Source organism: Maniola hyperantus, chromosome 9 (assembly GCF_902806685.2).
Source record: "Maniola hyperantus chromosome 9, iAphHyp1.2, whole genome shotgun sequence".
In the NCBI taxonomy this organism is placed as follows: domain Eukaryota; kingdom Metazoa; phylum Arthropoda; class Insecta; order Lepidoptera; family Nymphalidae; genus Maniola; species Maniola hyperantus.
Window position 1 is genome coordinate 13,703,500 of NC_048544.1, and position 27,986 is coordinate 13,731,485.

Here is a 27,986-nt window from a genome sequence, read left to right on the forward strand (position 1 = left end):
GGAGAATGACAGCTACAATGTCACGATCGCAATCATCTCTGATTGGTTAACGCTCGCTCACTATTGGCAATGTGTTGTTGCAACAAGAATCACGCAAATTCAGCCAATCAGAACCATTGAGATTGTAATAATGATTGATGCAGGTTTTAGACAATCGCCCTACCGTTATTGGTTACGCGACCCTTAAGAAGTGTTTTACTTACCAGTACCATGAGCTTCCACAAACTCAAGGGTGTTGGGTGGAATGGAACACTCCTCGTAGAACTCGTCCAGAAGTAACTGTTGGATGTGCCCAGCAGGATACGTAATACCCTGCTCTTTGTAACCATCACAGTTTGTCTTAGCGTGGAGAATTTGCGCGTACACCCTAACGAATGTGAATAAATGTTTTAATGATATTGGAACCATATATTATATTATAGCTTTTTTTAAATACGTAATTTTTTTTTCTTTTAGCCGCGCAGGCGAGCGCGGGTGACGTGCGGGCCTGCGGAGCATCCCCCGCATCATACGAATTGCCATCAAGTACGGGTCAGGTTCGCGCAATGAGGGTTCCGTACTCCAGTCGTATTTTTTCAACATTTTGCAGGATAATTCAAAAACTATGATACATAAAAATAAATAAAAATCTGTTTTAGAATGCACAGGTGGAGATCTTTCATTATGATACCCCACTTGATATAGTTATCTTACTTAGAAAATTGAAAATACTAATTATTAGTTCACGAACACAATTTAATTTTTTTTGTGTGATTAACTAACTAACCCTAAATTTACGGTTTTCAGATTTTTCCCCAAATGTCAGCTATAAGACCTACCTACCGTCCAAATTTCATGATTCTAGGTCAACGGGAAGTACCCTGTAGCTTTCTTGACAGACGGACGGACAGACAGATAGACAAACAACAAACTGATCCTATAAGGGTTCCGTTTTTCCTTTTGAGGTATAAAACCCTAAAAATGAACTGAACTAACGGTATACCGATAATTTCTTTGATAGTAAATCTGGACCTTTCTTAAAGTGCAAGTCATAATATGCATGTAATGTCGGTATTGTTTCATCTCTTCCTGTAAAATATTTTTTATTTACCTTCTGGCATCTTTAGCCTTCTGCAGCAAGATGACTACAATGGCCTCAGAACGAGCGTAACCATTCGCTTTATTGTCGAAACTCTTGCATTTTCCATCAGGGGACAGTACGCCTAATCTGTAAATCGAAAATTAATTTTATCCAAGCGAAGGGTAGCGAGACCAATAATTATTATTAATCTATGATCCAAGCATTGATTTACATTGTAAATTATTGTATTCAAGATAATTATTAAATATTCAATTATATTCTGTAAAGTTTACATAAACTTCTATAATCTCATTCAAGATAATATATTAAACTAAATTGACAAGTCTAAATCAGTGTTATCCTTTTGAAAGAGGAACTTTATGAAAGAGACAGCAATACATTTAGACCTATCATATTAGTTCATATTAGATATGCGTTTAGTTTAGTTAAGTATAGATTCGCGTCGTGGACGCTCCCGCATCATATCCCGCATCTCGCGTTCATGACGAGCAAGTGTACTCGTAGCTTTAGGCTGAATCATCACTTGCCAGCAGATCAGACAGCAGTGAAGGGCTAGTCTATAAATTGAAGAAAAAAAACTTAGGCACGTACCTGGAGAACTGCAAGGACACATAAGGATGCAGACAAAGGTTGGAGCCGCCGACGATAGCAGAGTCGCAATGTCCGTCACGAATCGCCCTGAACGCGTGCTCGAGTGCGTAAAGGGAACTGGAACACGCTGAGTCCACGGTGTAGGAGGGACCGGTTACTCCGAGCCAGTAGGAGATACGGTTGGCTAACATAGCTCGAGAACATCTGGAGACAAAAAAAAGTTGACAATATTTCTGAACGCGTGCTCGAGTGCGTAAAGGGAACTATAGCACGCTGAGTCCACGATGTAAGAGGGACCGGTGACTCCGAGCCAATAGGAGATACGGTTGGCTAACATAGCTCGAGAAGACCTGGAGACAAAAATCTTTCTAGCGTAGTGGTGAATGCTGTGGTCTTATTTCTAGGTTCGATTCTCAGCAGAGTTACTTTGGATTTTCTAATATTAAGTAGCTAAGCCTATTTTGCATATCGAGGTCTTAGCCAGTAGGAGATACGGTTAGCTAACATAGCTCGAGAACACCTGGAGACAAATTTTTTTTTTGCAGTTTCCCTGGCCTAGTGTTTCTAGCTGGGTCAATTTGGATTTTCTAAATTAGCTAAACCTATTTGGTGGTCTGAGGTTCGATTCTAGGCACGCACCTCTAACTTTTCGAAGTTATGTGCGCTTGTTACTTTATTCAACGGTGGTTCAGGCACCCGGTTTTTTTCTTTTAGATTTTAATAGCCATGGACAGACGGATTGGAAACTATGAGATTATTATTACTTTAAAAATTTCGTTCTTAAAACGGTGTTGTATTGATGGACCTTCAAAATCTATAGACAAAAAAAATATACAGTCGAATTGAGAACCTCCTCCTTTTTTGAAGTCGGTTAAAAATCAGTATGCTCTACAACTGTTCGCTAAAATATTATGAGATCAAAGAAGATTAAGATCAGGAGCTCAAACCCTTAAGTGACGAGAATTTTAAAGCGATTAAAGTTTTCCATTGTAACGCGATTCATTACAGAGTTTACTGTTGAAGATTAACAAGTCTCGAAGTTAAGGAAGACTCTTTGAAGCACTCGCGAGCTCTTCCTAAAGTGTAAGGAGGTAACTCTGTAGGTGAATGGTGTAATTTAACTTTAGAGAATCGATATTTTAGGAAAATGTGTAATAGACTTAAAAACCGGCCAAGTGCGAATCAAACTCGCGCACTGAAGGTTCCGTTTTATTGATATTTTGCACGATAAATCAAAAACTACTTTCTAGATCTCGTTCAAACCAATTTTCGATGGAAGTTTGCATGGTAATGTACATATCATATATTTTTTTCGTTTTATCATTCTCTTATTTTAGTTTAGTTACAGGGGGGGGGGGCACATTTTACCACTTTGGAAGTGTCTCTCGCGCAAACTATTCAATTTAGAAAAAAATTATATTAGAAGTTTCAACAGTATAGCTGTTATAGTTTCGGAAAAAAGTGTCTGTGACACACGGACGGACAGACAGACAGACATGACGAATCTATAAGGGTTCCGTTTTTGCCAGTTTTGCCAACCCTAAAAAACTGTGGAAAATTAATTTTGTTCGGTATCTACATACTCGTAGATGAAACTTTTCTATGATTCTATAACGTCTTTCTCGAAAATAGCATCAACGGTGGTTGAGGTACCCTGAATTTATTTCTTTTAAAATTTAGTAGCGATAACAAGTTTCTATTCTGTCGTCAACTTTACAGCGCTTTTTACAATGGCGGAAGGACGGACTGATTGAAATTTCAAAACTGTAAGGGTTCCTTGTGAAACTACGGAACTTTTAAAATTACACACCAACATGGCGAAACTGTAAGGGTTCCTTGTTTACTACGGAACCCTAAAAATGAGGCAAATGGTTATTGGTATTGGATTGTGTTTAGGTGTATAACAATAACGCTTAGTTTCTGCGTCTGGTTACACCCTGTATAATATACAGCTACTCTTCAATATCTGGAAACTCACCCAGTCACACCGAATCCATTGACCTGCATTTTTTCGTAAAACCATGTTTTCTCCGACTCTGAGAAGCAAGCGCCAATAAACACTCCGGTTTTAGTGTTGCGAAGTTCTTTCGGGTTCAGACCTGTGAATAAATATAAAAGCTTTCAATATTTTAAAAGGCACAAAATATTTCATCCTACTATGACTTTGGGGACATGAAAAGAGCCTCCCCGCGTGGTGTTTAGTTTTATACCGATCACAAGCACCCGGCGTCCTGAAATTACCTGAAATTGCATACGAAAAACAAACACCTTTTCGTAGGACCTAGGGTTCAGTATTTAAGTATCACTTGCTATAACGGTGCAGGAAACACCGTGAGGAAACCTGCATGCCTGAGAGTTCTCCATAATGTTCACAAAGGTGTGTGAAGTCTGCCAATCCGCAGTTATACAGCGTGGTTGACTATGGCCAAAACCCTTCTTAGGTTCAGAAAGTATTCATTTAACAATGAATGTGCAAGCGAGCTTCGAACTTCAAAAAAAATTATTTTTTACATAAACAACTACAGATTGAAAATATTTCGACCTGATCTGGGATTTGACTAATGAGAATTTCTCGAGATTTGGAGGCGCCCTACACCCAAAATCCGGGCTGGACCGCCTCCTCCAACCCCACCTTCAGTCGGCTACTGAGTCGTAGGCACATAGAAACACGACTCCAGTCTTATTAGAACTAAACGAAAGAACATCTGCTATTACATAGTTAAGATCAGATAAGCTATGTCAAGCGTGACCAAAAGTTTGCTCCAACAATTAAACAAAAAACTCTGCAGCTAATTTCGAGTTCCTGTTCGGTAAAATGAGGCCCGGCAATCTTTATTGAACAAGTAGGTAGGTACTCTTATCTAGAAAACCATTAAAACTTCTGCTCAGTAATTGCTATAACTCGATATTGTCTTTGACCGTCTCAAGTGTTTCTGAAATTCGGGCATTTAATATTCCAAGAAGATTCCAAGTTAAGAAGCATCCAGTTTTCCATTATGAATAACATCGTAATAATAAAATTGTTGTAATGAGACCATAAACTTTCTTTATATTTTACTCTTGAACGCCTATATAACTGTATTTTATACTTACAAGTTTATAATTGACAATTTAATAATTTTACTGAATGATGGAATTCTTTAATTTTGAGGGAAAAAGTAACCTGCGTCCGTTTCCGGGATGCAAGCTTTGTACCAAATTTCGTCAAAGAGAAAAAGTAGCAGTAAGACAAGATACTTTTTATCCCGGAAAATGAAAGAGTTCCCAAGAGATTTTATAAACCAAATCCACGCGGACGAAGTCACGGGCATCAGCTACTTAGTTGATAATAAAGCCTCCTTATAAGTATCTTATCATATCAGTTACTAATACTAGCAGTTTTGATAGAAGTTCCCTAATTGTCGTAAACTATGTCTTGAAGCGTCCGTAAAAACTCATTTTCGAAAAAATAGCTTTTACTGCATTTCATCCTGCAAGGGTCGATATTTATGAACATGACTATGGACAAACAGACAGTACACAGAGTCGGCCCCGGGGACACGAGCCGGGATGTAACACAACAAAGATAAATAGATCATTATCAGTCGAAAGCTGAATTCAGAACGCGCGGCGGCGACGCGAAACATTTCGCTCGAGATATTCGCGACAAAAGTGATATGAAACATTCGCTCGAGATAACGAATTGGAAAATTTAATTTCAGGACCATTGACTTATATTACTTCGTATGGACATGGTTATTGAACAAACAAAATGGCACCGACTCAGTGGTGTTTTAGCACCAAAACAACCTCAGTGACGTCTGGATTTCAAACGGGTCGTTCCTTAGTATCTTAGAGGTGGCGCTGATTTATTTGGTTCCTAAACAGTGAAAAAGTTTGTTCGCTTGACCATATCTTGTCATTTATATCGAAGTTCACGACCTATTCATAAATATGAGCTTTTTAGCATTTTTAAGGTTCCGTACCTCAAAAGGAAAAAGCCCTTTTAATCGAGATCCTTAGGATTATTTCGTTGTCTGTTTGTCTGTCTGTCTAACTGTCGTGCCTGTCAAGACCCGTCAAGGGAATCAAAACCTATAGGGTACCTAGGTACTTCCCGTTGACTTGCAATTATGAAATTTTAGCATTGTCTTATAGCACAGGTAAAAATAAAATTCCAAAAACCATGATATCGTGGTTATATATCACAAAAAAATTAAAAACTGTTATTTTTGTACGATATGGTATGGAACCCTTCGTGTGGGATGTAGAGGGTAATCTCCGCAAACTAATGATCCGATTCTAAAAATTATTTCACTCAAAGCTAGGTACAATATTATCCACGAGTGCTAAAGGCTAAAAATTTATATTATGCGGACGAAACCGCGGGAAAAAACTAGCACGGATACCAAAGCTAATCAATTAGTATCTTCAGTATCTAATCAAGAAAAATATTCCTCATTCAAACCCCATAAAACAAGGCACCCAATTAGCTAAAAGGGGAACACCGGAAACAAAATGGCGGACAGAAGTCCACAATAGATGTCTCCAATGACCACGACGAATTTAATCTGCGACCGCCGAATTTGCGGATCAAATAAATTGATCTCATTACAGAGGGTAGGTAAGGAACTGCGTATTCTTTGAAAGCTCCTGGGAATTTACACCGAAGTGTAACAAATAGCCAAGGTATCTATTTTTTTTTAATTGAAACAGTCAGATCAGTCACTAAGCGATGTAGATAGCTATAAGTGTTTGAGTAATACTTGGATTTTCTATACGTGATCAAATCAGAAATTAAGAGATCCGTAAGGGAACCAGAGCAAGCGAAGCTGAAGTGGTAATGGGCAGGGCGTATAGTTCAAAAACACCATAGACGTTGGGGGCCCAAGATACTACAGTGGCAACGTCACACCGCAAAGCGCAGTGTTGGAAGACTCCCTCTTAGGTGGACAGACGATGGGCTGCCAGCCAGGTAAACTCCCAGTGTGCCTGGGTGCTGCTGGTTCCTTTTGGATACGTTCGAGGGGAACAGTAGTATTCAGACCGGAGCACCCTGGTAACATGGCTAATAATTTCTCTTTGAGCATATTGTTGGCTATGGCTAATAACCTGGCACGGGGAAGATTTCTCTGCGTGTCCCTCTGACTAGCAGAGGGCACAGTGGACGAGGCGAAAGATGGGACGCGGGCATCGTGCGCGGGATCGCGGTGTCACCCGTTGGGTCCCCAGAGCGAGGCGCACATAGTTGGTACGCCTTGGACATTTGTGGTGGAGGACCTCGTGAGTGGGTCCCCGGTAGAGGGTCCGCCTCGGCGGGCGTCGCTGGCTAGGTCGCGGTTGATTGCTTCGCTATTGAGTAAGTAATATTTTCTTCACGGTGTAAACGAGGACTTTAGACTTTAGAGTAAAGTAATTTGTAGGTTTACAGGGTTCGTACACAAAACATTTCAAGGTTTTCGGTGGCTTTCACCCAAGAACATAACATTTTGCTCCCAAGTTAAAGTTAATTTGTTTACTTAAAGCTTTGATAAATATTCGCATTGACGTTATCAAAAGACCTAGACTTTAATGAATATAACTCAGCTTCTATACCGGCTGTATTGAATTTGTACCTAACCTAAAAGTGAATTGAAATCCAAAGTACGAACTCATCTATTAGACTTGTCGTTACTTCACATTCCTAGCGAAAGGTTTATAGAAGTAGTGTGTACGTACTTATAAACTTAGTATAAGACGTATTTGTTGATTATGCTACTTTGAAAACATCTATGATAATTTATCATTGAAGTTAACATGACTAAATTTTCTTTCCCCTCCAAAAGTGTAAAGCTTTTATGTTTGGAGTATGAACTACTAATTATTATGAACTACTAGCTTACGCTCGCGACTTTGTCCGCCTGGACTACACAACTTTCAAACCTCTATTTCACCCCCTTAGGGGTTGGATTTTCAAAAATCCTTTCTTAGCGGATGCCTACGTCATAACAGCTATCTGCATGTCAAATTTCAGCCCGATCCGTCCAGTACTTTGAGCCCGATCCGTCCGGTACTTTGAGCTGTGCGTTGATAGATCGGTCAGTCAGTCAGTCAGTCAGTCAGTCACCTTTTCCTTTTATATATTTAGATTCGAGGCATCTTTACCAGCATCAATGACGGCTTCATACGCCTTCTCAAGCAGGATCCGGCACATGGGGTCCATAGTATGCGCCTGCTTGAAGTGGACTCCGAAGAAGGACGCGTCGAATTTGTTCACATTGTTGATCTTGCCTGTACGCTGGGGAATTTCTGGGTGAGCGAGCTTCCATCGTCGGCCGTCCCCTGAGATTAGGTCCACCTGGAGAACAATACTTTGTCACAAAACTTGGCATGTGATACATCTTTGTGACTATGGGCGTAGACGACACCAAAACTTAATGTTACAATGCCAAGATCATATCTAATTTAACTCCGCCGTACCACAAGGGTGCCATCGATGATCGAGACCCTTAATACTATATGCCTCCGCTGTTCGTCTGGATAGACGGAGGGACAGCGAACCGACAGGAGAGGGGCTTTTTCTTCTATTGGATTGTAAAATCAGTTCATCCTTCTGGTACTTCTCTTTATGGGGTGGAAAGAGGAGGAGTAGTCGAGACGCTTGCTCTTTGGAAATATGTTGTATAGAAGCAGGCGTTACTTTGCGGAAGTCCATGATATACAATGAACCAAAAGCTGAAAGATGTAGACCTAAGGTCTACATCTCCTGAGGATGCTCCGGTGTCGGGGCGAAACGTGCGTCGATTGTGCTTGGGATTTGTGTGGTGCTGCGTGGTGGTGGTGCGTGGTGGTGGTGCGTATTGCTTGCCTGGTGGCTGCTTCTTCCTGCATGTTTAGCAGTGGGAGGGCGGGCGGTGCATTTCGCATGCTGCATGTTGCACCATACATATTCGACTTGTTTCAGCGGATTACAGCAAATTAAGCTTTTGGTTCATTGTATACTTTTGGTTCATTGTATACTTTGGAAATATGTCTGCTATTAGGTAAGTAACGAACGACAATCACTCTTCTGTCAGTGCTACTGGTACTATAGCTAGTAGTTTAGTAGTATTCACCGTATTCAACAGGTTCTCTTGCAGGTGTACGACAGAGTCAGGGAAGTAGCCAGAGTCACCTCGTCGCCAGGCGGAGGTTGCGACAGCCTCTCTTCTGACGCTGTTTCCAGCACCAGTATATAATTCTACCAGTATTCACCTTATTGAACAGGTTCTCCTGCAGGTGTACGACTGAGTTGGAGTCAGGGAAGTAGCCAGAGACGCCGGTGATGAGCACCTCGTCGCCAGGTGGAGTGTGTGACAGCCGGTGACCCGACGTCAGTCTGTCTTGTCACTGTTACCAGCACCAGTATATAACTCTACTAGTATTCACCTTATTGAACAGGTTCTCTTGCAGGTGTACGACAGAGTCGGAGTCAGGGAAGTAGCCAGAGACGCCGGTGATGAGCACCTCGTCGCCAGGTGGAGTGTGTGACAGCCGGTGACCCGACGTCAGTCTGTCTTGTCACTGTTACCAGCACCAGTATATAACTCTACTAGTATTCACCTTATTGAACAGGTTCTCTTGCAGGTGTACGACAGAGTCGGAGTCAGGGAAGTAGCCAGAGACGCCGGTGATGAGCACCTCGTCGCCAGGCGGAGGGTGTGACAGCCGGTGACCCGACGTCAGTCTGTCTTGTCACTGTTACCAGCACCAGTATATAACTCTACTAGTATTCACCTTATTGAACAGGTTCTCTTGCAGGTGTACGACAGAGTCGGAGTCAGGGAAGTAGCCAGAGACGCCGGTGATGAGCACCTCGTCGCCAGGTGGAGTGTGTGACAGCCGGTGACCCGACGTCAGTCTGTCTTGTCACTGTTACCAGCACCAGTATATAACTCTACTAGTATTCACCTTATTGAACAGGTTCTCTTGCAGGTGTACGACAGAGTCGGAGTCAGGGAAGTAGCCAGAGACGCCGGTGATGAGCACCTCGTCGCCAGGCGGAGGGTGTGACAGCCGGTGACCCGACGTCAGTCTGTCTTGTCACTGTTACCAGCACCAGTATATAACTCTACTAGTATTCACCTTATTGAACAGGTTCTCTTGCAGGTGTACGACAGAGTCGGAGTCAGGGAAGTAGCCAGAGACGCCGGTGATGAGCACCTCGTCGCCAGGCGGAGGGTGTGACAGCCGGTGACCCGACGTCAGCCTGTCTTGTCACTGTTACCAGCACCAGTATATAACTCTACTAGTATTCACCTTATTGAACAGGTTCTCTTGCAGGTGTACGACAGAGTCGGAGTCAGGGAAGTAGCCAGAGACGCCGGTGATGAGCACCTCGTCGCCAGGCGGAGGGTGTGACAGCCGGTGACCCGACGTCAGTCTGTCTTGTCACTGTTACCAGCACCAGTATATAACTCTACTAGTATTCACCTTATTGAACAGGTTCTCTTGCAGGTGTACGACAGAGTCGGAGTCAGGGAAGTAGCCAGAGACGCCGGTGATGAGCACCTCGTCGCCAGGCGGAGTGTGTGACAGCCGGTGACCCGACGTCAGCCTGTCTTGTCACTGTTACCAGCACCAGTATATAACTCTACTAGTATTCACCTTATTGAACAGGTTCTCTTGCAGGTGTACGACAGAGTCGGAGTCAGGGAAGTAGCCAGAGACGCCGGTGATGAGCACCTCGTCGCCAGGCGGAGTGTGTGACAGCCGGTGACCCGACGTCAGCCTGTCTTGTCACTGTTACCAGCACCAGTATATAACTCTACTAGTATTCACCTTATTGAACAGGTTCTCTTGCAGGTGTACGACAGAGTCGGAGTCAGGGAAGTAGCCAGAGACGCCGGTGATGAGCACCTCGTCGCCAGGCGGAGGGTGTGACAGCCGGTGACCCGACGTCAGTCTGTCTTGTCACTGTTACCAGCACCAGTATATAACTCTACTAGTATTCACCTTATTGAACAGGTTCTCTTGCAGGTGTACGACAGAGTCGGAGTCAGGGAAGTAGCCAGAGACGCCGGTGATGAGCACCTCGTCGCCAGGCGGAGGGTGTGACAGCCGGTGACCCGACGTCAGCCTGTCTTCTGACGCTGTTACTGATTCCATCTGGTCACAAATAAATAACCTTCTTAATTATTGTTAGCGGCAATGCAAAGTAGTAAAGAGTCATAGGATTTTTTTAAGGGTATGCGATGATTGGATAATGAATCAAAATTGTTAACGCCCCCTGAGTTTTTTGTCTTTGTCATTTGTATGGGATTGCGTAAGAGAGAGAGCCCTATACCAACTTATCTCCGTGGATAGAGTTTAGGTAAGAGTTCTAAGATTTTTTTCTAGAGACCGTTCGAACACAATAAAAACAACAATGAATCAAAATTAAAGTAAACATTATTATAATTTTGTAGAAAACAATGTATAATTACAAGTGTACATAACACTTTTGACTTGTAAATTGAATGCACTATTGCCCTCAGTTACTTACGCGTGGTTACATACATTAATTTGAATGCATAATTTGTTATGGAATTCAAAGTATAATTGAATTGAATTATGTAGTGTGATTTTGGTAGTATTTCTAGGCATATGCCTACGACTCCGACGCTAAGTCTGTTAAAAAATGAATCATCATCATCATGATCAACCCATCGCCGGCTCACTACAGAGCACGGGTCTCCTCGCAGAGTGAGAAGGGTTTGGCCATAGTCTACCACGCTGGCCATGTGCGGATTGGTAGACTTCACACACCTTTGAGAACATTATGGAGAACTCTCAGGCATGCAGGTTTCCTCGCGATGTTTTCCTTCACCGTTAAAGCAAGTGATATTTAATTAATTAGAAAAGTTAGAGGTGCGTGCTCGGGATCGAACTCCCGACCTCTGATAAGAAGGCGGACGTCAAAAAATGAATACCTACTACGTCTTAATCTCGCCTTAGTCTCATCTTCTGAATAGTGCTGACTTATTTTATAGATCCAAATTATTTGGCCCTTTTCTTTCTTTTTGGTCTCGAAGAGCATCTAACATCGCTCTCTGGGTCGTTAACTACTGAGAGTCGTAAGAGTAACCACATTATAGTAGGGGGTTTCTTGCGATGACAATGCGTTACAATAAAAAACGCAAACTCGGAACTTACAACTTACAAGTAAGTATATTTGACAACCTCCCTAGCGCAGTGGTAAACGCTGTGGTCTTATTAGTGGGAGGTACCGGGTTCGATTCCTGGCAGGGATTTGGAATTTTATAATTTCTAAATTTCTGGTCTGGTCTGGTGGGAGGCCTCGGCCGTGGCTAGTAACCAACTTACCGGCAAAGCCGTGCCGCCAAGCAATTTAGCGTTCCGGTACGATGCCGTGTAGAAACCAAAGGTGTAAATTAATTAATTAAGGTTAATAAAAACTGCCATACTCCTTCCAGGATAGCCCGCTCCCACCTTAGACTGCATCGTCACTTACCATCAGGTGAGATTGCAGTCAAGGGCTAACTTGTATCTGAATTTTAAAAAAAGCGGTAACGCACTCATCCGATCCGAATCCGTGAAATGCGTTCCTTTTTTTTATGGTAGCCTATGACATAATACGTCGTCGTAGATAATCGCTGGTATTCTCACGGGTGACGGATAGAACTCGGATGACAGAAGTGCAGTGTGTAATCGCCGTAAGTCGTAACGCATAAAATTTAACTCCTCACACGCCATTTTAACTTTGTGTGTCGAATTTCATGTCAAAAATACGATTTTAGTATTTTTGGGATTTGCCATTGGTTCAACTGACACATACGAATTTGGTTCAAAATCTTACAAATGACAGAGATCGTGCCAGGCTTTTAGCATTATCCGAAAAGAAATCTGGGTATTGGCTGCATGCCTTGCCATCAAAAAATCTCGGCACACTTTTAGATAACGAAAGTTTTCGTGTGGCTCTAGGTCTCAGATTGGGAACACCACTGTGCCATCAGCACAGATGTCCGTGTGGAAAAGAGGTTGATAAATTTGGAATCCACGGACTCTCTTACCAAAGGAGCTCTGGTAGGCTGTTTAGGCATGGCTCTCTTAACGATACAATTAAAAGAGCTCTTGCCACCATAAATATTCCTGCGCTCATTGAGCCGGCAGGGATTAGTCGGGATGATGGCAAGAGACCTGATGGATTGACGCTGGTTCCCTGGGAACGGGGACGGGCGCTAATGTGGGACGCAACTTGCGTTGACACATTGGCCCCGTGTCATATCAGGAAGACAGCATCAAGACCGGGAGCCGCAGCAGAAAACGGCAAGCGACGCAAGTATGCCTCTCTTATAGAGAGTTACATTTTTGTGCCGTTTGCCGTGGAGACCCTGGGGCCATGGAGTCTTAGTGCTAAAAAAATTTTACGAGACATTTCACCGCGATTAATAGCCTCATCTGGTGACAGAAGGGCTGGCTCATTTTTTGCGCAACGGATCAGCCTGGCTGTCCAGCGCGGAAATGCAGCCAGTATTATTGGCACCATTCCACGCGGTCATGATTTATATAGTAATTAGATAAGGCTAGCTTTAAGTTTTATTGTAATATTTAAAAAAAAAATTAGTACTTATCTCAAAGGTGAACCGTACTTTTGACATGACTGTTGACACATAGAATTAAAATAGCGCATGAGGTGTCATTTTGTACGGACTAAATACCTATTTCTATTTATTTCTTATTTTCACATCATCTGAATGTTTGTATTTATTTAACGGAAAAATCCTTATGAACTATCTATGCACGAAACACTTTCCGAAGTTTAAAGTTACTCTGAAAAGAAAGTTTAAAAAAAGAACTTTGCGCTTAAAAGTATTGAGTTTGTTATAAAAGTATCGAGTGAAAAGTTTCAGGAGGGATAAATGAAGAATATCTACTGTACCTAAACTAACGCTAAGCTAAATGTAAGTACATATAAGTAGGTAGGTACATGATGACGCTGATTCTGTTGTCTATCTCTAAACTAAATTTAGTGTATTTGTATCTTTTTCTTTTTAATATTGCTAAAAACGACGGAACATGATTTTTACATTTAAAGACTCAAGCACGCTACAAATTTAAACAATATAGGCTCTTGACTGGCAGTCAGAAATTTAAAACTGTAAGCTGTGTGTCTGTGCTTTTCATACTACATTAGTAAGAAAAGGATGTGAATACCTACTCTAAAATTTAGGTGTGCTCAGAATCAGTACCAATGTTATTATCATTTTTAAAAAGTGTTATTTCCAAGAATGCCTACTAAAATGCCAATTTATTTCTATGCAGAATGCACGGTGGTAATTCCAACAAATATTCTGTATAAAACCTATTTATCAAAATTTTGGTACTAAAGAACCTCCTCCTTTTTGAAGTCGGTTAAAAATAAGTAACATTAAAAAAATTGTTTCTAAAAAAATAGATATTAGACGTATAGTTTACTTATTTATTTAATTAATTTTAATTAATTTTTTATATCTGAATAATTTTAAATTTAAAAATTTTAAAAATATTGACAAATGTTCTTAACAGCGGCAAAGATCAAACCCCATACAGCCTATACCTTTGAGGTCCCGAATGTACCTATAGTTGAAAAAAAAAATGAAATAACTAAAAAGTAAACTCACCGTATTACAACAATATTGACTGTAAGTCAATAATTATATTTTAAAATCCTGAAAATGGACCTGCAACGCGGACACCGGCAACTCAGCGTCTGGGCGAAAACGATTTCCGAACGATGTTTTTAAAACGTATTATTTAAAAAAATCTTATACAGGGTGCAATTAATAGTATTGGTGTAAATTATTACACGATTAGAAATTATTAGCTATGTTACCAGGGTGCACCAACCCGAATACTGCTCTTCCCCTCGGACGTATCCGAAAGATACCAGTAGCACGCAGGCACACTGGGAGGTTACCTGGCTGGCACCCCCATAATAGCTATCTGCATGCCAAATTTCAGCCCAATCGGTCCAGTAGTTTGAGCTAGTGCGTTGATAGATCAGTCAATCAGTCAGCTTTTCCTTTTATAATAATAACAATAAGTATTTAGATTTTTTCTTTTAAATATAGATTTTTTTCTCTTATTAAAGACTTGTTTTGAACAATATATATTCAGAAATTCCTAATGGCTATTTCACTGCTTCCGATATCGAATCGTACAATGTGAAAAGGCTGTTTCGCGTAATCTGTAAAGTTTTCTCGATGTTTGACTCCTCAGAGTTCGTGCCGTGAACAGAAGTTTGAAAACTCAAACTTTGCGAGCCCCGCCGTGGTGCGGTGATCACGTACTGCGTGTGATCCAAAATTAGTAGGAATTAGCAATCACCTAATTGGAAATTACCTATTACTCGTACCTACTTAATTATATAACTAAAAATTCCCTACCGGTTCTGTCGCTCATTTAAACCTGTTTTAGGAATTCACCTGGGTTTCTGGAGCACTTCGACCACCCGTTGTGCCAGATCCTTTTTTCCACGCACATGCAAACTGTGGAATCAACTCTCTTCGGCGGTGTTCCCTTTAGATTACAACATGGGGCAGACCAACAAATTCCTAAAAGGCCGGCAACGCATCGGCGATTCCTCTGGTGCTGCAAATGTTCATGGGCGGCGGTAATCACTTAACATCAGGTGACACGCCTGCTCGTTTGCTCGCTATCTCTATTTAAAAAAAATATATTGAGTGGGTTGGCACCAAGGTGCTATAGAATGGCGACCTAGCATCGGAAAGCGCAGCGTTGGAAGACTTACCTGCCGATGTCAAACGAGTCGCAGGATTCAGGCGATGAAAGACTGGCGTGTGGAAGTCTCTACACGAGACTTATGTCCAGGCTCTAGCTGTGGACGTCTATCGGTTGACGATGACGATGATGATTGGGGTGGGAAGGAGAATACCTACTGTAATTATTAATCATGTTTGCAGTTTGTTTACTTAACATTATTTCTCTCCTTTTTGTAATATTGTATCTACCTAATCATTTTTTTATTTGTTAAATTCAACCACCCTGTATAAAATATTATATTCATAGCAATGTTACAGTGTAACATTTTTTAGTTTTGCAAAAGTCCTAAAAAATAGAAATAATATAAGTATAAGTACCTAACTACCTACCTATTAATTTCGTTCATTAATCATCCTAATACAAGTTCCTGAATTCAGCTTACAGTTTATAAAATCTACTACAGCCTGAACCCTTTCGCATTCATTCTTAGAGGAGTCCCGTTCTTAGTAGGTGAACTGGCCATGATTATTATGATACTTAATCCATACTAATATTATAAATGCGAAAGTGTGTCTGTCTGTCTGTCTGCTAGCTTTTCACGGCCCAACCGTTCAACCGATTTTGATGAAATTTAGTACAGAGTTAGCTTATATCCCGGGGAAGGACATAGGCTACTGTTTATCCCGGAAAATTAAAGAGTTCCTACGGGATTTCAAAAAACCTAAATCCACGCGTACGAAGTCGCGGGCATCAGCTAGTTTAAAAATAAAACTACGTTTTGTACTAACAAGGAATAAATTTAATGATTTCTTTTATCAGCGGACTTTTACATTAATAAATGTTTAATTTTATTAATTTTGACAATGACGCAATGAAAACGTGCAAAGATGCCGTCGAGCGTTGTCTGTCAAAACCTTAACAAAAATTCTGAGTAAATTCATAATATTCCCAGTTTAACATTTTACCTGCAACAAAAAGGGCACATGGTACATTGTTTGCAAATGAAGTGTTTTCAGTACATTTTGATAGAATCCCGTGACCCCACACCGGTCGACTATATTACCCTAATAATATAAAATAATGAATATTATGAAATATAATGATATAACGAACAAGATAAACTACAAAACTTGGTTTTTGTTAAATAGCGTATTTTTTGTTAATAGTTATTTATGTTGTACTTTTGTCCTTAAAATTGTTGTATTACTATAAGCTAGCTTTTAAAAGAAAATATTACAATAAAAGTTAATTAAAGCTAGCCTTATCTAATTACTATACAAATCATGCCCGCGTGGAATGGTGCCAAGAATACTGGCTGCATTTCCGCGCTGGATGTTCCAATGTCGACATCCCAAAGGAACGTACTACACAAATACTTTGGCATTTGCCATTGGTTCACCCTTGGTTCAGCTGACACATTCGAATTTAGTTCAAAATTCGAATGTGTCTGCTGTCGTGATAGAGATCGTGCCAGGCTTCTAGCATTATCCGAAAAGGAATCTGGGTATTAGCTTCATCCAAAATCTCGGCACATTTTTAGATAACGAAAGTTTTCGTGTGACTCTAGATCTCAGATTGGGAACACCACTGTGCCATCAGACGTCCGTGTGGAAAAGAGGTTGATAAATTTGGAATCCACGGAGATCTCTTGCCAAAGGAGCTCCTAGGAGAAGTTTAGGTGGCTCTCTTAACGATACGATCAAAAGGGCTCTTGCCACCAGTCGGGATGATGGCAAGAGACCTGATGGATTGACGCTGGTTCCCTGGGAACGGGGACGGGCGCTAATGTGGGATTTGCGTTGACACATTGATGGCCCCGTGTCATATCAGGGAGACCGGAAGAGGCAGCAGAAACAGCTGAAAACGGCAAGCGGCGCAAGTATGCCTCTCTTATCGAGAGTTACATTTTTGTTCCATTTGCCGTGGAGACCTTGCGGCCATGGAGTCTTAGTGCTAAAATTTTTTTCGAGACATTTCACCGCGATTAATAGCCTCATCTGGTAATAGAATGGCTGGCTCATTTTTTGTGCAACGGATCAGCCTGGCTGTTCTAGAGTCTCTGTGGCATAGGTCGATGATACTGAATTTGATTTGAGAATTTGAGAGTTAAGCTCTTTTAGACTATGCACAGAGGACAGAAAAGCCAAAAGGGACCAGCACACTGGGAAGTTACCTGGCATCCACCTATATTGAACCTGCCGCAACCTATAATACAAGTAGGTTACTCAGCTTTGCAATAAAGCTTGAGTGATTTCATCTTGTGACCCCCGTACAGATTTTCAATCAACTAAATGGTTCTATGTGTAACGACGGGCAAGGTACACGTCGATTTACTTCGACCTTTCTAGCTTAGAGCTTTCACATGTACATCTACAAGCGCTATCACATAAAGGATACCTATCCCATATAGAAAGGACAAGCTCATGTCTTTTTACTTACTACGTATTTTTATTAATTTATTTATTTAATTAGGAACACTTAACATATTTTACATTTACTACATCACTTACACACTAATAGGTACACACTGATATTATGTGTATCAGTACCCTTATTATAAATGCGAAAGTGTGTTTGATTGTTGGTTTGTCCTTCACGACACAACGGTGCAACGGATTGACGTGATTTTTTGCATAGTATAGATAAAGACCTAAAGAGTATCATAGGCTACTTTTTATCCCGGAAAATCAAAGAGTTCTCGCGGGATTTTTAAAAAACCTAATTCCACGCGGACGAAGTCGCGGGCATCAGCTAGTACATAATATCTCGAATTTCAGCACTGATAGCTAAGCGAACCGTGGCCTAGCGGTCAAGGCGTCAGGTGCGATTTCTCGCGTATCCTGCCAGTTCCGCAATTTTTGATATAATATGTACATATTTTTAAAACAAATTGAAATTTCCTTGAAAAGAAGAGAAAAAATAAAAACACTATCATAAAAACGTAATGTCTTTTTCTCTCGAAGGAAATCGCATGGTTTTAAATCGTCCAGCTTCAGCTTTATTATAAGTATGGATGTGGCCTGAAACTAAGCTCAATCTGCGTTTGTCGGAGCGTATAACTAATGGTCCCCCATTCATCGTATAATCGCTGTTATCGAGTCCGTAACTCCGCACTCCAACTACCTACCTCTAGGGCTAGGCTCTACCTTATATCCGGCAAATGCTACGTACAGCTGTAAATTTTATTCCCGTGTTCTTACTAGTAGGTATACTTTTTCAAGGTTAGAAAAAACCAGCCAAGTGCGAGTCAGGCTCGCGCAATGAGGGTTCCGTACTACAGTCGTATTTTTTCGACATTTTGCACGATAGTTCAAAAACTATGATGCATAAAAATGAATACAAATCTGTTTTAGAATGTACAGGTAAAGACCTTTAATATAATACCCCACTTGCGATCTTTATTTGAACGTTGAAAATACTAATTATTAATTATATTGTTTACTAGCTTATGCTCGCGACTTTGTCCGCGTGGATCACACAAATTTCAAACCCTTATTTCACCCCCTTGAGGTTTGAATTTTCAAAAATCCTTTCTTAGCGGATGCCTACGTCATAATAGCTATCTGCATGTCAAATTTTAGCCCGATCCGCAAAGTAGTTTGAGCTGTGCGTTGATAGATCAGTCAGTCAGTCAGTCGCCTTTTCCTTTTATATATTCAGATGAATTGTTATGCTGCATTCAGGCGGCGTGTGGAAGTCCCTACAATAGACCAGATGTCCAGCAGTGGACGTCTATCGGATGATGATGATGATGTTCATGAACACATTTTTGTGATACCTACTAACCACAAATTCACGGTTTTCGGATTTTCCCATTTACGTGTGCTATATTAAGATCTATACTAACTACTTGCCAAATTTCATGATTCTAGGTCAACGGGAAGTACCTACCCTACTTATTAATAGGTTTCTTGACAGACACGACAGACAGACAGACAACAAAGTGATTATTATTAGACTTCCTTTTTTCCTTTTGAGGTACGGAACCCTAAAAAACAAAAACAGCTACTTAAACTTTTAGCACTATAGGTACATTCTCTAAAATCCAAATGGAAAAGGCGAGTTCCGCGATTATTAAATAAAATATTCTATTCATAAAATACAAAGTGACTTGAACTAGGAGCTTGGAGTTCGAGGCTGATAGTTTATTCAACTGCACTCTACATAGCAGTGTAATAATAAGAGTGTTTCAGACGTAACTCTTAACCGCAGCGTTTTATATAGGTACCTACCTACATATAAAGGAGCCTAGTTCACTTAGGTAGTCTTTATTCAATAAAACATTGAAAATAAAGTATTGACTCTGAGCGCAACTAAATTCTAGAGTATTTGCATCTTTTTGTTACTAATGTCTAATGTAATAAGAAAAAGACAGACAACCCTGATTTAATTTAGAACTGTCAAACCTCGTGACTTAATCAAGTAGCAGGTTCTAGTCGTAAGCCTTGGAGAGTGCACTGAGAGTCTTTAAATTTAAAATTCATTTTCCGTCCTTTTTTAGCAACATTAAAAAGAAAAAAATGCGGATACTCTAAAGTTTAGAGAAAACATCAGAAACGACAGTCCCTTTCTTGTTTTTAAAAAGTTTCTTTTTTCAGCAAATCTTATTTGAGCAAAACAAGAATCTCTTTCTGTTTTCATGCAAGCGCTCTGTAAGCATTTAGTGCTTACAACAAACAAATAATACTGAAAGATGTGATTTTAGCTCTTTTTATTCTTACTCTACTAATATTTATCCCTAACTAAGCAAATAAATAAAATTGAAATCGTAAATAAATAAAAATAACTACCTAAGTAGGTATTACAAGCAATGTTTTATCAGTTTCAATAATAATTAGATGGAGTCTAAACCGCTAAAGGTTTGGTTTATTATTCTAAAAGCGAACTATTTATTGGTCGGAGAAAAAAGTGTAAAAATTAAGTAGGTACATATTTTGAGATATAATTTTTTTTCGCAGCAATATAATGAGCTTATGTGAAGCCTCTCTTCCTCGTACAAATAATTCATAAGCACGGAGTGAATTTGCGGTATCACTTCGTATGTCCACTGAATGCAAGCTAAAACATGCAGCCTAAATATAAACCGCAACACGTGTGGATTTACATGCACATTTGTCTGCTAAATTACTGTTTTGTTACGCTCTTACAGTTGGTTTCAGGTATAATAAAAGAGCTCTAGACACAGGGGATGTGACCAAGGAACCAGGAATTAATTTTGGGTGAAGAAGGAGGCAACGTGAGTGGCGCGTGTGGCGAGTGAGTTGCACGTGAGTTACGCGTCTGTTGCGCGTGTGTGGCGCGTGTGTTGTGCGTGTGTGGTGCGTGTGTTGCGCGTGTATTGGGCGTGTATTGCGCGTGTATGGCGCGTGAGTTGCACGTGCGTTGCGTTGAGTTGTGCGTATGTTGCACTGCCCGCCCACGACGCTCAATGCCAAAATAGTAAAAATCAAGTTGCTTCAAAAACAGGTCGGCAATCGTAAGTCCAGCGTAAGTACTTGTATTATTATTTATTAGAGGTCAGCGGAGCAGCCTAATTTAGCCAAACGGATACAAAGCTTTGAAAAATCACTGCTTAATTTCATTAAGCATTCCCTCGAAACAAGAAATCTGTACATATGTGGTGCGTGAGTTGCACGTGTGTTGCGCGTTAGTTGCGCGTGTGAGCAGCCCCATTTCGCCAAACGGATACAAAGCCTTAGAAAATCATAATATAATTATGAAGAACTAAGCATTCTCTCGAAACAATCAATCTATGCATATACCCAAGCATCCCTTTGGGCATCCTTAATCCTGTCCTACGTCAAAACTTAGACAAACACCCTCAATCTCAATGACAAACTACATAATAATATTATATTATATCGATATGTATCGATGAGGTTTTTCTGTCAAGAAGTTCTCAGTAGGTACCTACTTGAGCCAGGGTATTTATTTTGGCTTACGATTAAAACTTATATTTAATGAAATAAAAGACGTGAAAAAGCGTAGTTACGTAAACGGCAACCAGAAGGATTCTTGAAGGAAACGAACTTTTACTAAATTAACCTAACCTAACGTCTGCACTCTGCACCAAAACTCTGCATGAGTTTACATTGTGACGACAGAATGCACCTTTTCACATCTCCAACTTATTTTAAATACCTTAACTAGCAGCTAATATTAAAAATGTAGATAAGTGCCAATTAGTCACGTATGGCAACGAGGCGATTTCTTGCTGACGGCGCGGTGGACTCATGACCTAGTGGCTTAGCCTTCTATGATGATTTGCTGCTCAAGTGATATGAACTAGGTTATCGTTAGATGTAACAGCGTTGGAAATATTATGCGTACAAAATGACTCCTCGCGCGCCATTTTAACTTTATTTGTCAATTGTCATGCCAAAAGTACGATTTTAGTCCTTATTTTAAAGGTGAACCGTACTTTTGGCAGGATAGTAGGCACTTATGACGACTTCCCTGGCGCAGTGGTAAGCGCTGTGGTCTTATTAGTGGGAGGTCCCGGGTTCGATTCCTGGCAGGGATTTGGAATTTTATAATTTCTAAATTTCTGGTCTGGTCTGGTGGGAGGCATCGGCCGTGGCTAGTTACCACCCTACCGGCAAAGCCGTGCCGCCAAGCGATTTAGCGTTCCGGTACGATGTCGTGTAGAAACCAAAGGTGTATGGGTTGAATAAAAAGTGCCATACTCCTTCCAGGTTAGCCCGCTCCCACCTTAGACTGCATCGTCACTTGGTGAGATTGCAGTCAAGGGCTAACTTGTATCTGAATAAAAAAAAAAAACCTACTCGTTCCTAACACCTGAGGTACCTATATTAGTAGTACCTATATTATTAAAAACCTGAAGCTACGAGCAATACTTCGCAAGACTACGGCACTTAGTGTGGACCCTGCTAATCACTAAAAACTGACACCGATAATCTGCTACTGATATTAAAAACGCCTGATCAGATCTATTAGCATTTTATTCCAAACATTTATCCATACGAATATATACTCTAGTCCTATAGATATAATAAATAAATAAATAAATAAATAAATAAATAAACGTTTATTTCAGACCTTCATAGATCCATAGTTTGTTAGTATGTTAGTTACAATTTTTCCTTAAATAGTAAGTTAGTATTGTTAGTTCATTAGTGGGTAGGTACAATTAATTTTATTTTACTGACCCAATAGCTACCGCCACACAGTGGTGTAGTATGGGACAGTCAGGCCTGGCAGCAATTACTTTTAGGATGCCGTTGTCGCTGGTACGTAAGCGCTGCAGGAGAGATGTCGCTTTTTTGCGCATTATGGCAAAAAAGTCATTGGTGTGAGCGTCTGCAAACATTTTAGATGCGCTACAGCGCCACGGCAACCTCAACAGCATCCTAAAAGCGTTATTATATTGAACACGCAGGGCGCTGTAGGCTCGGCGTGTATATGTCACCCATAGTGCACCGGTATAGAAGGACTGACAGAACGCTTTAAATAAGGTTACTTTCACGTCTGCAGTGCATCGGGCAAACCTACGGGCGAGCATATTGCCTCTTACCGCCAACGCCCTGCGTTCTCGTTCAATATCCTCATCATCTCTTAGGTCACTCGTTACAATATGACCAAGATATTTAAACTTATCCACGACCTTAAGAGGTACACCACCGAGACATACGGGTGGAACATGGCGTGGCCGTATTTTCGGTGCCTTAAATACTAATAATTCACTCTTTTTTGAGTTATATTTTAGGCCATGCTCCTCCGCGTATGTTTCGCAGATGGAAAGCAGCTTCCTAAGTCCTGCTATTGACGGACTGAGCAGTACCATGTCGTCAGCATAGCTTATGTTGTTGACACATACGTCATCGATGTGGCAGCCGACATGTGTGCCACTCAGTCGTTCAATAAGTTGGTCAATATACAGGTTAAACAGCAAAGGAGAGCTTAAACCACCCTGCCTCACACCGCATTCCAGCCTGTATTCATCCGACAGAGCACCAACCCACCTCACCTGGTTACGCTGGTTAGCATACCAGTATTTCAGTATAGCCGTGTACTCCGTCGGCACATCCGCATCCCTCAACTTGCCCCACAACACGTCATATGAGACTAGGTCAAAAGCTTTCGACAAGTCGAGGAAACACGCATACACCGGCGTCCGCCTCGCGGTGTAGTACTTGACAGTGTGTTTCAAGCAATAAATGGCGCTCTCCGTCGATACATTTGGTTTAAATCCAAATTGCGCATTATTTATTGATACGTATTTATTGAGACATTCGTTTAATACACTGTCAAGTACCTTGGCTGCGGCGGTCGCAAGCGAAATGGGTCGGTAATTGCTCAAGTCGGATGTGTCCCCAGTTTTATTTTTGACAATGGGAACCACAATAGTCCTCATAAGCGGTTCAGGCAAGTAAGAGTGGCCCAAACACAAGCTGTAAAACAGTGAAAGGACTCGCGGAAGATGTATCCCAGCATATTTGAAGTGTTCGATGCTGAGACCATCATGACCAGGTGATTTTCCTCTTACCATCTCATTAATTATTTTTTCTACATTCTTTGCAGGTATCTTTTCATTTCGTTCTGACATGATGGTCTCAGCTTCGTTCATATTCAAACCCGACACAAAATTTAAAGGTGATTTTACAGTGAAATGACTGCGGAATGCATCTGCAATGTCTTTGTGACCATAAGTACCCCCAACACTCACCGGAAGGCTCGGCTTAGCATTCATTTTATTTGTGTTCTTCCAGAAGCTTTTAAAATCTTTACAAGAGTGATTTGACGCAATGATATCCATCTTAAGTTGTTCCTGTCTGTTTTGACACCATTTTAATTTAGCTTTAAAAAGTTTTCTAGACTCTGACATCTCATCAAAAACGCGACCACTAGACGGCTGCCCAGCCATCATCCACTCTTGAAATTTAAGCCGCGCCTCCCGATGCGGGCCGGCGACGTGCTTATTCCACCCCGTCACGTAGCCTCCCTTTTTTCTACATTTATCCCTATATGTGCGAATTGCTGCCAGTGACAGTATATTTATAATATTACAATACATGTTACAAAGGACTGCGTGATGATCCTTGTTACTACAGAAGTTATCGCAACAATCTCTGAGTGCCTCTGGAAGATCTATCATTCTTAACTTAGTGTGACAAATATCATGATAACAATTAATCTGTTGTGGAGACCTGTCACCCCAAATAACACGGTTCACAGGTCTACCTATTATCTGTTGCGCAACCTTAGGCTTAAGTTTATTTAAATTACATTCTACCACAAATAAAACACATATAAAACACATTTTCCATTAACTACAGTAATTAATCCTGAAGCCAGTCTAGTGCAATATTTATTTTGAATCTTATAGCTTCCAGGTAAGGTTGGGAATTGTATGGCGGAGAGGGTCTTTTAATTTTCTAATAAATTTTCTTATAAAAAGAAGTAATTGACTTCCAGCGCTGATAATTTCAACATAATGAGGTGGGGAGCGAATGAAAAATGATCAAATTGATATCCCGGTGTAATTACTAGATTATATCGAGGGAGGATTTTAGAGATTAATTAACAAGACGGCCAAGTGCGAGTGGTACATAGGTACCTAGGTACCTACTATCACTTTTCTATACTATTAAATAAAATTGAAGTTTTAAGTTTTAACTGTTTGAAGTTTGAACGGGCTAATCTTCTAAACGGCTGAACCTATTTCGACGGAACTTTCACAGATAAGTAGAGGATTAACCAAAGAGTCACATAGGCTACTTTTTTGACCACAGTTTTTCAACCTAAGTCCACCGCTGGGCAGGTTTCTAATCTTGTGCACTTGACTTAACGCTGAAGGATACCTCTACATACTAATGTTTATAAAGGTGTGTTAAGACTGTCAATCCGCACCTGACCAGCGTGGTGGACCATGGCCTAACCCTTCTCATTCTGAGAGGAGAGCCGTGCTCAGTAGTGCACCGGCACTATTGCACAGGTTGATTATGATGATGGAAGTATCAACCGATAGACGTCCACTGCTGGACATAGGTCTCTTGTAGGGACTTCCACACGCCACGGTCTTGCGCCGCCTGAATCCAGCGGCTCCCTGCGTGTGGGGTTCGTCTTCCAACGCTGCGTCTTCCGGTGCGAGGTTGCCATACTAGCACCTTAGGACCCCAACGTCTATCGGTTTTACGTATTATGTGTCCTGCCCATTGCCACTTCAGCTTCGCAACCCGTTGAGCTATGTCGATTACTCTAGTTCTCCTACGGATCTCCTCATTTCTGATTTGATCACGTAGAGAAACTCCAAGGCGCTGAGTGACTCTGAGCTTTCTTATGAGGCCCTTCCTTAGGCTTTCTTATTATAGAAGTGTACCTAAACTGAAATTGAATTTCATTTGATAGGACTTCCTTCTCTTAAAAGCTAAAGCGTTTGTTGTGGCATGTTTTAATTTATTCCCGCGGGTCGGAGGAATGTGCTGAGTGGACGTGTTAATAGTTTCGCCCGACCGCAGGACGACGCGACGGCGACGTTTCATTATATGGGGTCTGATGGAATTCACGGTTTGACCGCCGTAAGGGATGGGGTTTCGGTGGGTGTTCGTAATAGTTATAATAATAATAATAATAATAATCAAAATCAAAATCCTTCACCAAGAGCTTGCTCTGATGTACGGTCTCCTGGATGAGAGGTTGCCGTATTACAAGTACACACCGGTGCCGGTACTCGAGCGCGACGGAGTCCGGCTCTATTGGGACCGGTCCATCATCACGGACAGGACTATTCTAGCGAATAAGCCTGACATCGTGGTGCTGGACCGGGCACAGTCGAGGGTGTTTTTGGTGGACATCACCATTCCGTATGACGAGAACCTCGTGAGAGCTGAGACGGAGAAAAAGTAGGAGTATCTCGATCTGGCTCACGAGGTTTCCGACATGTGGCATGTGGAGTTCACTGAAATCATCCCAATCGTCATATCTGCGAATGGGTTGATCCCAGTCAGCCTCGCTCACCATCTGAGGCGACTGGGGTGCCGTGGCAGTTCGCTCGCAGCCAGGATGCAAAAAGCGGTCTTGCTGGACTCGGCTAGGATAGTCCGCCGATTTCTTCACCTGTCGCCCTGACCCCCGGCCGTTTGGTCTCCCCTGCCGGGGTGTAATCCTCCGCCCGGTACAAATATGTATGTATGTAATGTTTATGTAGGTTTAGCGTGAGAGCAAATAATATATGATAATAATAATAATAAAAATATATTTATTTAAGAAAAAATATTTACAGGTTACACAAATTCAGGTATAATCATAAACTCGAAGCTTGAGTTTTTCCGTATACCGAAGCCGTTAACATTAGGTATCTACACGTCACACATATCTTATTAAAAGCTAGTTACATTCGTACATTACATTCCAGGCCTCAAATAAAGCGATTACTGGCCGAGTACTATTGGAAGGCCGAGGCGTAGCCGAGGACTACGCAAGTGATTTCTTTTAAACTAAACGAGGTTGGTAATTGCTTATTTCGGCCGAGAATTGTATAGGTACTTAGTACTTTAGCTGCTCCTTGCGACTCGCTTGATGTCATCGCAGCGCTTCCCGGTAGGTAATTTACATACACAATGGCGTGCAACTCATAGAGGCATAAAAGCGCTGCTTACCCAAGAAATAGTTAACTCGGTTGAAATTGCTCAATGCTCATTATCTTTGACTTTCTTACCTAACTACTGCTTACCCTGGCTTTAAACCCTATATGCACGCCACTGTACATACAGTACTTACGCGGCAGAAAATAATGTACATCGACCTTTTGAAAGAGATAGCGGTTTTGTAGAGCATTTTATCTGTCATTGAGACCGACAAAACGTCACATAGGTACCTAATATGAGTGACAGAGACAACGCTCTACAAAGTCAATATGTAATTCTAAAGGCAGATGTACATTATTTTCTGCTGAGTACTGTAGCTCCTTTCAGTTTACAAATCCAGGCGTAAATTCTGCCAACAGTAAAAATTTAGGTAGATCTATATACCTACTACAGCGCAGGTGTGTACCTGAAAACTAATAAAAAGTTTCCGTCGCCTGTCAACAGCAGACAAACAAACTGAAAACACGTGCTAATGTAAACAGAGAGTTGTGGCCTGTGGGTTTCATTACACGTTTTAGGGAATAAATTTTTGCAAAGCGTGAAACCAAAAGCAATGTGTTTTGCAACGGTGATTGCTACTGAATATAAACCTTTTGATGACCAACTATTGAATTTGTAGGCTAATGATTGTGTAATGGTTTTTATTTTAAAATAAAGAATTTTAGCCATGTTAAATGACTACCTAATATTCCTCTTTCCTCTCCAACTAAGCGTCAAGCTTGTGCTAGGAGTAGGTACGACAATAGTACAACGGGCGGGGTTTGAACCGTCGAACTTTTCGGTTTTCAGTCCACTGCTTTACCAGTTGAGCTGTGCTAACGCAACTCTATGATGAACATTAATGAACGTCTATAATATTCATGAACGTCTAATTACGTAAACGTAAACTAAAGCTACGTGGGTTTTGGAACGCGTTATTTTTAAGTTTACGTAGTGCCTACGCCGAACGGGTTTGGACGCGTCCGTCTTAGAAGATCCCACAAAAAATTAGCCGGTTCTTCTTCTTA

At 41.1% G+C, this 27,986-nt stretch overlaps 1 protein-coding gene across 1 annotated transcript in view; it reads right to left on the bottom strand.

Annotated features, from left to right (window-relative positions):
- The window catches only part of FASN3 (Fatty acid synthase 3), a 46,825-nt gene extending 38,841 nt beyond the window's left edge, over positions 1–7,984 (bottom strand). The window contains exons 1-5 of the mRNA XM_034971832.2: positions 7,796–7,984; positions 3,651–3,771; positions 1,673–1,876; positions 1,091–1,207; positions 204–367 (exon numbers count right to left, since the gene is read on the bottom strand). Coding sequence (XP_034827723.1) covers positions 204–367; positions 1,091–1,207; positions 1,673–1,876; positions 3,651–3,771; positions 7,796–7,853 — 664 coding nt within the window. The 5' untranslated portion in view covers positions 7,854–7,984. The remainder of the gene's footprint in view (positions 1–203; positions 368–1,090; positions 1,208–1,672; positions 1,877–3,650; positions 3,772–7,795) is intronic.
- Positions 7,985–27,986: the final 20,002 nt, after the last annotated feature.